The following is a 14,140-nucleotide window of genomic DNA, read 5'->3' on the forward strand; positions in this document are numbered from 1 at the left end:
GAGGTGTTTTATCTTTACGCCGGCGTATGTCTCATGTAAACGGCGTAGCTTACTGCGACGGGTGTTACGTACGTTCGTGAATTGGCGTATCTTGCTCATTTTACATATTCGACGCGTATATCAACGTGAACGCCCCTAGCAGCCAGCGTAAATATGCAACCAAGATACGACGGCGTAGGAGACTTACGTCGGTCGTATCTACTGATACGCCGTCGTAAGTCTCTCTGAATCTGGCCCATAATATGATACAAGTCAGAGATATTTTGGAGTACACATGGTATTAAAAGAATATATGTTTGGTTCATGGACAGACTCTTGGGCTAGCAGGTAGGGGGATGGTGTGGGGGTTGGATGCGGTTTATATGCCCTTTCAGTATGTTGTTTTTTGTTTACATATACTACTGTTCTGTATATGGCCATGTATGGATCTGCCTTATTGGATATGATTGCGGTACTTTGGACTGTATGTGTCAAATTTTTAAATAAATAAACTTGTTTTTCTTGGTTAAAAAAAAAAAGAATATATGTTGACATGAAATAAGTGAAAAATAATGTTTAGATTATCAATAACATCTTAGGACAGAGGAAAAAGATGATCATTGCATCTGTTGATTTGAGAACTTTGTTAGAAGAAAGGAAATATATGAGAAATATGAGTTTGAATAGAAGTGTTTTTAAAGAAGCTAACCAACATTATGAAAGATATCAAATTGTGATTATAAAAATGTGAATTAACCCGTAACACATTGTAAACTTTGGGGGTCTTTAAGCTCCGCGAGACAAGTGTGTAAAACCGTGTCAGTAAAGCAAAAGGTCTTTTTTGGTGACCAAACAAAACAAAATAAAGCTTTTCTTCAGCATCCAAAACGTCACAACAAAAGTCCTGCTTGTTTCCAGCATAAATTAGGAAAAAGTCTTTCTTCAGAAAAACAACCAAAAGAAAGGCACATACGTTTTTAGTAAGAAGTCCTCCAGACCTTCCCTGCAGACGCAGCTTCACTTCCAAACTACTCAGAAGTCCTCTCTGAGCAGCTAGCAGACTTCCATCTTGTCCTCACAGGTGCGCTCTCCCAACTCACTCACTCCCTCCAGCATCACTTCCTGCTTTAATGGGTGGTTGTTTGTGAGATTTTAACCCCTTGTGCGCTGGCTTCCAGGGTTTAGGAGTGGAGGCTCCATCCCACCCAAATAACACTTTGGAGCCTCCAAAATTCCAGGCCCCAAACTACTTTATTAAGATAGAGAAGACTGCGAGCCAGTCCTCTCTGAATTAGCGCCTGCCTGGAACTTTTCACCCACTTTTGGGTGACCCCCTGAACCTTCTACCTCTATTTAAATGGACCATAGTCCAAACAGTGGTGCCGTATAGCACCCGTCCAGGACCCACCCCCGGTGTCCTGTACATATCCCCCCCCTCTGCCTCAACGCGGAGGTGTTGGAGGCAACAGTAGACACCATACAATGGACTCGGGAGAGGGCATCGGCATTCTGATGCTGTCTCCCGGGTCTGTGCTCTACCATGAAATTGAACTCCTGGAGAGAAAGGGACCACCTTGTTACCCTGGCATTGGTGTGTTTATTCTGTCTCATCCAGGTAAGCGGAGCATGGTCTGACACCAAGCGGAACTTTCTGCCCAGGAGGAAATATCGCAGGGAGTCTAGAGCCCACTTGATGGCCAGACACTCCCGCTCCACCACCGCATAGTTTCTTTCAGCTGCCGTCAGCTTCCTACTAAGAAAGACCACAGGGTGCTCCTCCCCATTGATTTCCTGAGACAGGACCGCTCCCAACCCTTCGCTTGAAGCATCTGTCTGTACTACAAAATCTTTTGTAAAATCTGGAGCTACAAGCACCGGATCTTGGCACAAAGCTGTCTTAAGCTTTTGAAAAGCCGTCTCGGCCTCAGCGTTCCACTTTATCATCACTGACTTTCTGCCTCTGGTCAGGTCGGTCAGTGGTGCAGCAACAGTGGCAAAGTTGGGGACAAACCTCCTATAACAGCCAACTATGCCCAAAAACGCTCTGACCTGCTTCTTGGTTAGGGGACGGGGCCAGTCCTGTATGGCCTCCACCTCACTCATTTGGGGCTTCACCAGCCCTCTACCCACAATATACCCTAGGTATTTTACTTCCTCCATCCCAATGGCACACTTCTCGGGGTTGATGGTGAACCCTGCTCTTCTTAAGAAGTCTACGACTGCCTGAACCCGGGGAAGGTGGGACTCCCAATCAGTGCTGAAGATGACTATGTCATCTAGGTAGACAGAAGCGTACCGTTGGTGTGGACGCAGAGTTTTGTCCATGGCCCTTTGGAACGTGGCCGGGGCTGAGTGTAGACCAAATGGCATCCTCTTATATTGGAAGTGGCCTTCTGGGGTAGAGAAGGCTGTCTTTTCCCTGGCTTCCTTAGTCAGGGGAATCTGCCAGTACCCTTTTGTGAGGTCTAGCGTGGTAATGTACCTGGCAGGCCCCAACCTTTCAATTAGCTCATCTACTCGTGGCATGGGATATGCGTCGAATTTGGAGACTTCATTAAGCTTTCTGAAGTCGTTGCAGAAGCGGAGGGTGCCGTTGGGCTTGGGTACCAACACAATTGGACTTGACCATTAGCTCTGCGACTCTTCAATGACTCCAAGCTCGAACATTCTTTTAACCTCTTCGGACACTGCCACCCTATGAGCTTCTGGGATACGGTAAGGCTTTAACCTGACTTTTACATTGGGCTCGGTCACAATGTCATGCTCGATGACGTTGGTGCGACCGGGCAACTCTGAAAACATATCTCTATTTTTTTGTAGAAACTATTTTGTTTGCTGGGTTTGAGGTCTAGTCAGGGTAGCAGCAACCTGCACCAAGTCGATCCCTGCATGGTCCCCTGACTGTACCCCTACTACCGCTGACACTTGTTCTCTGTCTCTCCAGGGTTTCAACAAATTGATGTGATAGATCTGGTATTGTTTTCTTTTCCCTGGCTGGTGTACCTTGTAGTCCACCTCACCGACTTTCTCTACTACCTCAAATGGGCCCTGCCATTTGGCCAAGAATTTGCTCTCTACCGTGGGTATTAGAACAGCCACCCGGTCTCCTACTTGGAACTGTCTAATTTTAGCCGACCTGTTATACACTCTTCTTTGGGCATCCTGAACCTTCTGCATGTGCTCCTTCACCAGTGGCATCACCTTAGCCACCCTCTCTCGCATTTGAGAGATATGCTCTACCACCGTTTTGTGTGGTGAGGATTCACTTTCCCACGTTTCTTTTACCAGGTCGAGTAACCCCCGGGGCCTTCGACCATACACTAACTCAAATGGCGAAAAACCTGTGGATGCTTGCGGGACCTCCCGGATAGCAAATAACAGGGCAGGGAGTAACATATCCCAATCCTTCCCATCTTTCTGGACTACTCTTTTCAACATGGATTTTAGGGTTTTATTGAATCTTTCCACTAGGCCATCGGTCTGTGGGTGGTAGACAGACGTCCGCAACTGCTTAATTTGAAACAATTTGCACAAGTCCGCCATTACCTTTGACATAAAAGGGGTACCCTGGTCTGTCAGGATCTCTTTGGGGAACCCAGTTCGTGAAAACATTTGAAACAACTCCCTGGCGATGGCCTTAGAGGAGGCTTTCCTCAAAGGGACAGCTTCTGGATACCTAGTTGCGTAATCTAGGATGACCAATATGTATTGGTGGCCCCGTGCCGACTTTACCAGGGGTCCCACCAGATCCATAGCGATCCGTTCAAACGGGACTTCGATAATCGGCAAGGGCACCAGAGGGTTTCTATAGTGTGGCACTGGGGCGGTTAACTGGCAAATGGGACAAGACGCACAGTATCTTTTAACCTCGGCCTTCAACCCTGGCCAGTAAAACCGGTCGTTTATCCTGGCCTCTGTTTTCTCCGCCCCCAGGTGTCCTCCCAGTGCATCGTTGTGGGCTAGATCGAGGAGCATCCGCCTATACGGTTGGGGAACCAGCAACTGCTCTATAGTTTCCCCTCGGCTCTCAGCCACTCGATACAGTAAGTCCCCCTTCAACGCAAAGTGAGGGAACCTCTGGTCTGCGTCTGGCATTTGTGGGACCCCATCAACAACAGAAACCTGCTCTCGAGCATTGACCAAGGCAGGGTCCCGTAATTGGGCGGTACCAAATGCACCTCTGGACACATCTAGATCTGGATGTACTGGCCTTGAGGATGTTTCCCCATTCATCCTCCTCAACCGGGGAGAGCTCCTCGTCATCCTCCCCCAGCATGACTTGTAATGGGAAGACCTCCCCCCCCCCTCAGAGATCAACCCGGGTTTAAGACCTGGGTCAGGGGCATTATCCTCCACATTAGCATTCCCTGCGACTTCATTATCAATGGTAGGTATTTCTATATCAGAGGGGTGTATTTCAGCTCCGGACCCCTCGGACCCTGTCCCTTCCAGGCCCAGTGCCCCCAGTTCCCCTGGTGGTGCCATTTGCACCTCGTTCCATAGTTCCAGAAATAGTGGACAGTCCCGCCCCACTATGATGTCATGAATTAAACTGTTTACCACCCCGACTTCCTGTGTAACTGAGGCATGGCCATAAGAGACAGTCACCGGAACCAAGGGGTACTCCTTGGTATCCCCATGAATGCATACCACCCGAAGAGTTTTAGTCACTGGTCTAAGCCTCCCAAGTACCCTGGCATGTACTAATGTTACCATGCTACCGGAGTCCAGTAGGGCCCTGGCAGGAAGGTGGTTCACCCACACTTCACACTCAAACCGTCCTGCAGCCAGGTCAAGATGAGTGGTACACACACTTCGCACATAGAAGGAGCTTCTCCGACCAGTTCCGCACTCCATAGGCTCCTCCTGCAGTGGGCATTGTGCCCGGGTATGCCCCCAGGACCGACATCACCAACATTGTATGTCTCCCATCTTTGGTACAGGAACCGACCTCCGTGGTTCTAGGGCAGATGGTGTAAACCTGCGGACGCCAACATCTGGCAAGGCTTCTCTCCTCAGGTTGGTGGCTGGTCTGGGTGTCCTTGGCGTGGGTTCTCGACGCTTGGCAGGCCCAAGCAGGTCCTCCACCACGGTATACCGTTCAACCAGCTCGATCAGCTGGTCAGCATTAGTAGGGTTTCCATGGCTTACCCAGCGCTGTAGGTCATCTTGTAGGGACCGTAGGTACCGGTCCATCACCACTCGTTCCACCATTTGTGGACCTGACAACTTTTCTGGCTGCAGCCATTTTTTAACTAACTGAATTAGTTCATGCATCTGGGACCTGGGTGGTTGGTCCGATTTGTACCGCCAGCGATGCACCCTCTGAGCCCGGACAGCTGTGGTCACTCCCAGGCAGGCCAGGATTTCAGCTTTTAGACGTTCATAGTCTTTGATGTGCTCAGCTGGGAGGTCAAAATAGGCCTTTTGCGGGTCACCAGTGAGAAAAGGCGATATAATGCCGGCCCATTGGTCCCGGGGCCACGCTTCTCTCTCTGCTATCCTTTCAAAGGTGGTAAGAAAGGCTTCCACGTCATCGCTGGGTGTTAGCTTCTGCAAGAAATGGCTGGCTCTAACAGACACTGGGTTGCTAACGGCAATGACCGCTTGCGCTTGTCCCTGAGCCAGCTGCTGTACGGCCTCCTGCAAGGCAGCCACCTGTGCTTGAGTGGACTCCTGCTGGGCCGTAAACTGGGCGGATAGCAGCCGTGTATTTTCCTGCTGCGCAGCTATAGCCTGTGCCAGGGCCTGCTGCTGGTGAGCCATCGCTTCCTCATGGCGACGGTTTGACTCTGCTGACGCTTGCTGCTGGGTCACAGTGGCTTGTGCCAAAGCCTTAACGACCTCCTCCATGCCTTTGTCTGCTGTTTGTAACGCCTGGGCTGACTTCACCCAAGACATGCCATAAGTATACTGTCTCTTTAAATGTCAGTTTTAAACGGTTTTTGCGCCTGCAAATGCACTTTGCCCGCATTCGACACCAATTGTAAACTTTGGGGGTTTTTAAGCTCCGCGAGACAAGTGCGTAAAACCGTGTCAGTAAAGCAAAAGGTCTTTATTGGTGACCAAACAAAACAAAATAAAGCTTTTCTTCAGCATCCAAAACGTCACAACAAAAGTCCTGCTTGTTTCCAGCATAAATTAGGAAAAAGTCTTTCTTCAGAAAAACAACCAAAAGAAAGGCACATACGTTTTTAGTAAGAAGTCCTCCAGACCTTCCCTGCAGACGCAGCTTCACTTCCAAACTACTCAAAGGTCCTTTCTGAGCAGCTAGCAGACTTCCATCTTGTCCTCACAGGTGCGCTCTCCCAACTCACTCACTCCCTCCAGCATCACTTCCTGCTTTAATGGGTGGTTGTCTGTGAGATTTTAACCCCTTGTGCGCTGGCTTCCAGGGTTTAGGAGTGGAGGCTCCATCCCACCCAAATAACACTTTGGAGCCTCCAAAATTCCAGGCCCCAAACTACTTTATTAAGATAGAGAAGACTGCGAGCCAGTCCTCTCTGAATTAGCGCCTGCCTGGAACTTTTCACCCACTTTTGGGTGACCCCCTGAACCTTCTACCTCTATTTAAATGGACCATAGTCCAAACAGTGGTGCCGTATAGCACCCGTCCAGGACCCACCCCCGGTGTCCTGTACAACATATTCATCAAACACATATCAAAATGATTCATGTATCCACATTGATAATTATTTTGCATTGACTGAGAGATATAAACCTATGTATGGTTGGAAAGACTGTTTTTGGGAAGTATACGTTTATAAAGGAATATAGAAACATGTTATGTAGGAATCAAAAATATAATAATTGTATCATATACCATATTTTCCGGCGTATAAGACGACTGGGCGTATGACGACCCCCTAATTTTCCAGGAAAAATTTTGGTTTTGGGATATACTCACTGTATAAGACTACCCCCTTCTTACTAGTCTTTCTGGAAGCTGAGGGGTAGCCAGAACCGCTGACAGAAACGGGCTTTTTCAAATCTCACTGTGCCATTACATTACATTCCTCACTGTGCCATTACATTCCTCACTGTGCCATTACATTACATGCCCCGACTGTGCCATCACTTGCCCCTCACTGTGCCTGAGCTTGCCCCTCACTGTGCCTGAGCTTGCCCCCTCTCTGTGCCTGAGATTGCCCCCTCTCTGTGCCTGAGATTGCCCCCTCTCTGTGCCCTTTGCTTGATTTTATCCGGCCCTTGGGGTGCTTTTTTTTTCATTAGCACCAATGATGGGGGAGAATTCCTCCAAATGATCCCAATGATGGGGCAGAATTCCTCCCAGTGACGGGGCAGAATTCCTCCCAGTGACACCTATGATGGGGTCCAATGACAATAATGATGGGGGATTTTGTACTCCTGATGGCCACAGTCCGGCCCCCTTGAGGTCTGGAGGACAATAATCTGGCCCTTTGTTTAGAAAGTTTGGAGACCCCTGGTCTATCACATAATACATTTACGTTTTTGGTTGCAACATGACAAAATGTGTAACATTTTCAAGGGGTATGAATACTTTTTCAAGGCCAGTGAAGGCTTCTCAGTGATGGGGAGATTGATTCCCATGTTTCTTTCCCAGTCACCAGTCGCGCGGCCATATTCTGAACGACCTGCAGACGAGTGATTTGGTACTTTGGGAGTTCCGAGGTAGAGGGCATTTGCATAGTCCAGCCTGGAGTTAACAATTGTTCCCACCACGACTGCTATGTCTTCTTTCCCTGAAAGACTGGTTAATCAACTGCTTGATGGGTGGTGCCAAAATATCGGCACATTCCTTTAGCAGTTTGGTGGGGAAAATATCGTTAGGCGCTGCGCTATTTCGCAGAGTGCTGATGATATTTTTAGTGGCCTCGAGGGAGATGGGTTTTAGAGTAAACCTTGTTGATTGGGCCTGATTCCTGTGGGGATTGGGCGTGCGACTGAGGGGGGATTGAGAGGGGTACTGTTTTGCTGAATGCTTTCACGGATCCTTTCGATGTTGTTAACGAAATGATCCGATAATTCATTGCAAAATTCTTGGGTATCAGAATTGGGGGCTTCAAGACAAGCTGGGTTCATGGTCTGACTGACCAACTTGAAGAGTTCGCGGGGACGGTTTAGGGCATTGGTGATGGTATTGGAGAAATGATTTTTTTTGGCTTGGAAAATTTCTTTGTGGTATTTTTTTGTTGTTTCCTTGTAGAAGGCGTGGTTTTTGTCTGTAGTGCTTCTTTTCCAACCTGCTTCCGCTCTTCTACGTTCTTGCTTAAGAGACGACAGCTGGTCGTTAAACCAACTGGAGTTGTGTTTCCGGATGCAAGTTTTACGTTTGGGCGCTACCAAGTCGGCTGACTGCAGTAGAGCTGTGTTAATGGCATCCAGGGTTTCTGTGGCTGATTGATGTGAATGGATTTTTTTTATTTTATTTCCTAGTATTGTTTTGAAGAGCTCTGAATGGAGCTTCTTCTGAGATCTCGTCCAGTGTATTGACACTGTTTTTGGCGTTGTTGTTAAAGGGGTATTTTTGGTAACCATGAATTTGATTACGTGGTGGTCTGTCCATGGTAACCGCGCATTTTCCAGAATTTTTACTTCCAGATCTTGTCTGAAAATAAGATCAAGCGTGTGACCGGAAGCATGTGTGGGCCCACATACTAGTTGCTGCAGACCTAGTCCTTCCAAGTGGTCAATGCAGACGACGGCTACGGGATCCTGTGAGGCGTTGGCCCAAAGGTTGAGATCCCCAAGCAGCAATTAATGTTTGCTGTTTAGTGTATAAGAGGACAGAAACTCTGTCAATGAAGTGAGAAGCTGTGATTTTGGACCTGGTGGTCTATAGCAGAGTAGGATATGGACGGTCTCCTGGGGATTTGTTTGTAATTGTAGGGAGAGGGTTTCCATGAATGGAAGTGTGTTTTGAAGGACTGGTTTAGTGATCGAGAGGTAACTCTTGTGGATCACTGCCAGGCCTCCTCCTCTTTGCCCCACTCTGTTTTCTGTTATTATGCGATAGTTCTCTGGCACCAGTTCGTCGAGAATAGTGTTACAGTCAGCTGTGAGCCAGCTTTCAGTAATAAAGAGGCAGTCTAAATCGCATTGTAGGATGAGATCATGAATTTCTATTTGGTGTCTTACTGCTGATCTTGTATTGACCAGAGCGCATGATAAGGGCTTTGGTTTGGCTGGGCAGGTGTAGTGTTTGACTGTTGATCGTCGATCGATTCTAAACAGTCGTTCAGTGCTTAAGGTTTTTTTGATGGCGGCCGGCAATATTGAGGCCAATGACTTTAGTCCCCAAATAGTTGCTGCCGAGTACCTCAGTATGGTCATAGTCGCTGACGCACTGGGGGCCGATGCCTAATAAGGGGTGGGAGGGGGGCCTTGCAGTAGTGCTGGGAGTGACGATTCACAGAATCCTAACTCCCTGTTTTTGTTGTTTTTTTGATCCAGAGGAAGGCGAAAAACCCCTGTCCGTACTAAGCCAATGTGTCGTGGCAGGGGGAAAAATTCCTTCCTGACCCCCTAGGGGCGATCGGACGTGGCCCTGGATCAAAATGCTGCAGAGAACCGTGGTGGTGACCTCGAAGGGGAGGACGGGCGATGGGGGGATTTGTGTCCGGTTTTTGGGGTTTCTGGTGGGGGGTGTGGGGGGCCACTTAGGGCGCGGGGAGGCTGGAGGGGAGGAGAACCCTACCTGTCTACATCCAGGAGCCACACGTCCTACTACTAGGTACGTGCGCCGATTACTACTGGATCCAGTTCTAGCCCTGGGGGAGAGTCACTCTTTCAGACTCCAGCCTTTGAAGACAGGAGAAGCTGTGTCCAAAGTGTCTCAAATCGTGTCTCAAAGCCTGGGTGTACTAAGATGGCCAACAGCAGTGATCAGGCCCAAGCCAGGGACTGTGTGTCTGGGGGGTCTGCAGAGCCTGCGGAGAAGAGATACAAGGGAGATACTGGGAAGCTATTGGGAATCCTTCTGGGGCCGCGGGGTATGGTGAAGTTTGAGGGGGGGTTGATAGGCTGTGTGTGCGGCGCGCCGCTAGGCCGCGGCTGAAGCCGCGGACTTTCCTAAACGCGGCCGCCGCGAAACTACCCACAAGGTTGGGCTGGGGTTGTGGATGGAGATGGCTGGCTGGGGCTGATGGTGGGTTGGCGGGTAGAGAAAGCTGTTTACTTACTATGTTTAGGCCTGCGCCGCCACGGCTTGTCCTGAAAAGGACAGCCGCGAACAGTTCCAGGAGAGGTGGAAAGGATGCCCTGGAATAGCCCTGAATGTCAGGGGCTTACCTTGACATGCTCCCAGGAGGTGAAACTGGCGGCTAAGGGGGGGGGGGGAGAGGAGAAGCGCTGTCCTCTGGTCCTGTGGCAGGGAGTTGGAGAACCCTGCCTGTCTGGGAAGCCCTGAGAGAAGTGAGAGCAGACTCGTTGGAGAGCGTGCTGGAGCGTGTGCTGCCTCACTGCCTGCTAGACTGTGACTGATTATACAGGGAGTAATAGACTTCACCGTGAAGGTCTGGTCTTCCTTTCCGGGGCTCTTCAACACGACCCAGTCCTGGTAGATGTATCGTCCCCGGCTCCAATCCCGATGACAATATCCAAATCTTGTCTTTAAATGAGGTGCCCATGGGTTGGTCCCTCCTAGGATGTGAGGTACCCTCAGATGCACCCAGAGTTAATGCATTAAGGACAGGGGGGTTACTGATATAAGGGGGAACCTTTATAGCAATGCTCCCTTTCCTTACTGTATTCACTCCACCCTTACATCACTGATCCCCCTCCATCTGGCCTCCCCTCAGGTGCACCGTGCAGGGCTCAGTCAGATGGACCTCTCTGGACTTCAGTTTGGTGGCTCCTATATTCTTCTCTCCACAGTCCACACACGTCTGACTCCTCCTGTGACCCCTGTCCTGGCAGCACTCCCACTCTTGACTCCATAATACAGGAGATGGTCAGAAACTATACAGACATTCACCTGTGTCCAGTCCTAGGCACACCACCCCTGTCATCTCTGGTCTCCTCCCGGCATCTTCATGCCCCTCTGAGCACTCGCTGCATACACAGTACAGAGTGTCAGGCACACACGGTGGGTGAGAAGGAAGATGTCAGCAGAGCCCTCATTGGATACAGGGCTGCAGAGCCCTGTTGTGGTGTAACATCTGATTGGCAGAGTGTGTGGTGGGCGGGGCAGTGAGTGAAAGGGGAGCTTGGGGGAAGGCAGTTCTTGTTAGGACATTCGGCCCAGGAATTTCCTCCAGCCCGGGGTCACCAACCAGGGGACAATTTCTCCCACACATATGGTAGGCAAATTAGGTGGCCACAAGGCCCCTGTAGGCGACCACCTAACTTGCCTAATTAGAGAGCCGCCTCTGTACAGTACATACACACACAGCACAAGGCCGTGTTCACACTATGAGACGTTTCTCTGAGCTGCAGTTCCTCTGATCTCCACAAGATGGTGATCTCACTTCTACCATAGAGAGAAGACGTCTCTATGGAAGACAGGAAATGATGTCAGGGACAGACAGGAAGTTCCGGGTGAGAGGTGAGTCGGGATGAAATAGAGAGCAGACATTGCTAGAAGTGGCAGCAGATGAGGTAATAAGATATTATTTTCTATTTACACCCAGTAACCCCGTCATGTCCGTCCTCTTCCTCCATAGTCACTGTGACGTCTTTTAACTCCAGCAGATGATGATACACACATATATAGTGTGGAAACCTAGATTAACCCATTCAGGGGCAGAACATTTCCCCACTTACAGGGCCGGAACATTCTCTTCATTTCAGTTTATACTAACAGATAATACGGGTTGTTGTTTTTTTTTTGTTTTTTTAGAGGATGATACGTGTGTTTGATTTTATAATCTTTATGGAGGAGGGAAAAAACTATTCCTGATGTCTGTGAAGGTTCAACACAAGGATTGTGTCTGGATGGTGACTGTATCATTGTGTGTGTCAGGTTCCTAGAAGGTGTCAGGATGTCACTGTCTATTTCTCCATGGAGGAGTGGGAGTCTTTAGAAGGACACAAGGATCTCTACAAGGACGTCATGATGGAGAATCAGCCGCCCCTCACATCACCGGGTAAGAGGAGACTTTATTGTAAAGGAGAGAGCAGTACGGAGGCTCCACCTAGATCCCCCATCATCTGATAAACACATAGAAACAATGTATTCAGTCAGTGTGTGTGTTTCCTACAGATGGATCCAGTAATGGGAACCCACCAGAGAGATGTCCCCGTCCTCTGTATTCCCGGGATTCCACACAGGAAGGTCACACCATCCCCCACCATCATCAGGTAGATGAGGAACAATCACTGATAGTATCATTAGGATCTGTACATTATCTGCATTGTTACCATTGATGTCATTTTTATTCTATATTCAGAGTGGAAACCTGAGAGATTCTAAAGTTGAGGTTAAAGAAGAGATAAAGGAGGAGGATGATGAGGATGGGGTGATGGAGGAAGAACACACCATCCCCCACCATCATCAGGTAGATGAGGAACAATTATTGGTGGTTATGATTTATACACAAAGATGTTTATTATAATGAATGTTTTATTATATATTCAGAGTGGAAACCTCGGGGATGATAATATTGATGTTAAAGAAGAATATAAAGAGGAGGATGAGGAGTATGGAGTGATGGAGGAGTTATCAGAAGGACACAAGGATATGATGGAGCCACCTAATACCAGGAACCCCCCAGAGAGATGTCCCCGTCCTCTGTATTCCCGGGATTCCACACAGGAAGGTCACACCATCCCTCAATATTGCAAGGTCGGTGGGACGGAGCATCTAGAACATGGGTCTTCAAACTACGGCCCTCCAGTTGTTTAGGAACTACAATTCCCATCATGCCTAGTCATGTCTGTGAATGTCAGAGTTTTACAATGCCTCATGGGATGTGTAGTTCCGCAACAGCTGGAGGGCCGTAGTGTGAGGATCCCTGATCTAGAACATGGACTGGTGGAGATGATGTGTGGATTTTGTATGTAAGTTTATATCTTACAGATGATATTCTCTCTCATTCTCTTGGTTTAGAGTGGAGATCCAATCGATATAAAAGTTGAGGTGAAATCAGAAGAAGAAGAGACGTATGTGAGGGATGATCAGCAGTCTATGGAGGAGGATGGAATAACGGGGACATTTATAGAGGAGGACACTCCTACAGAGATCAGCACAGGTGGGTCATTAACACTAAATCCATTCCTCCACCCATACTGCTCACTGATTGGTCCAGAGTAGGGCGGGGACTGGGTGATATCAGCCTGTAATCCCCTGGTCACTTTCCTGAGCTGTGTTCCCCGTCCTGTATTCCTGTATTTCTCTCGGATAATCTTCTTTCTCTGTGCTGCAGACACAATTTATGTCTCTAGGATGGATTTATGGAGATTCTGGGGTTCAGCTGGCAATAAAATGTTGATTTTCACCATAGGGTTTGCTTGACCTAGACACCTGGGGTATGTACCTTGGGTCTTCTGCCCCATGCCCGGGTCTAGTGAGATCTCTGACAGAAAAATTCTCCCGGGGTTACTTGCTCTGTTATTTGCTGGCTGTGCCGGGTGGAGGGATATGTCTGTATAGTCTCAGACCCAAGTCACTGAGTGCAGTCTCAGGAGATGGGAGGCAGCGGTGTGGGATCTCTGCAACTTGTCTCCAGTAATCATTTCATCCACCACTGATTACTGAATACCAATATCATGAGTCCTAACCCATCACTATATACTCTATGTTGTACATTATACTCCTGACCCCTGCACTATATACTCTATGTTGTGCAGCGTGCATTGCTCCAAATGACGTCGCTAGGACGTCATTGGTTTCGGCGTGAGCGTAACTTGCGTCCGGCCGTATTCTGAATCGACTTGCGCAAACAATGTAAAAATTCAAAACTCGGCGCGGGAACGACGGCCATACTTAACATAGGATACCCCTCACATAGCAGGGGTAACTATACGCCGGAAAAAGCCGAACGCAAGCGGCGTAAAAAAAAAAAGCGACCAGCGGTCATTCGTTTCTGAATCGGCGGAACTCCTCATTTGCATATTCGTTGCGTACAAAAAACGAAACGTCACCTAGCGGCCAGCGGGAGATTGCAGCCTAAGATCCGACGGTGTAAGTCACTTACACCTGTCGGATCTTAGGGAGATCTATGCGGAACCTGATTCTATG

The 14,140-nt window shown here is 48.7% G+C and overlaps 2 protein-coding genes across 2 annotated transcripts in view; one reads left to right on the forward strand and one right to left on the reverse strand.

Annotated features, from left to right (window-relative positions):
* The window catches only part of LOC120909605 (zinc finger protein 585A-like), a 167,801-nt gene that overhangs the window by 145,901 nt on the left and 7,760 nt on the right, over positions 1-14,140 (forward strand). The window contains exon 6 of the mRNA XM_040321359.1: position 1,158. Coding sequence (XP_040177293.1) covers position 1,158 — 1 coding nt within the window. The remainder of the gene's footprint in view (positions 1-1,157; positions 1,159-14,140) is intronic.
* LOC120909614 (zinc finger protein OZF-like) overlaps positions 1-14,140 on the reverse strand; it is a 713,034-nt gene that overhangs the window by 31,666 nt on the left and 667,228 nt on the right. The window lies entirely within an intron of this gene.

The sequence above is a fragment of the Rana temporaria genome, chromosome 8 (assembly GCF_905171775.1).
Source record: "Rana temporaria chromosome 8, aRanTem1.1, whole genome shotgun sequence".
Taxonomy (NCBI): Eukaryota; Metazoa; Chordata; class Amphibia; order Anura; family Ranidae; genus Rana; species Rana temporaria.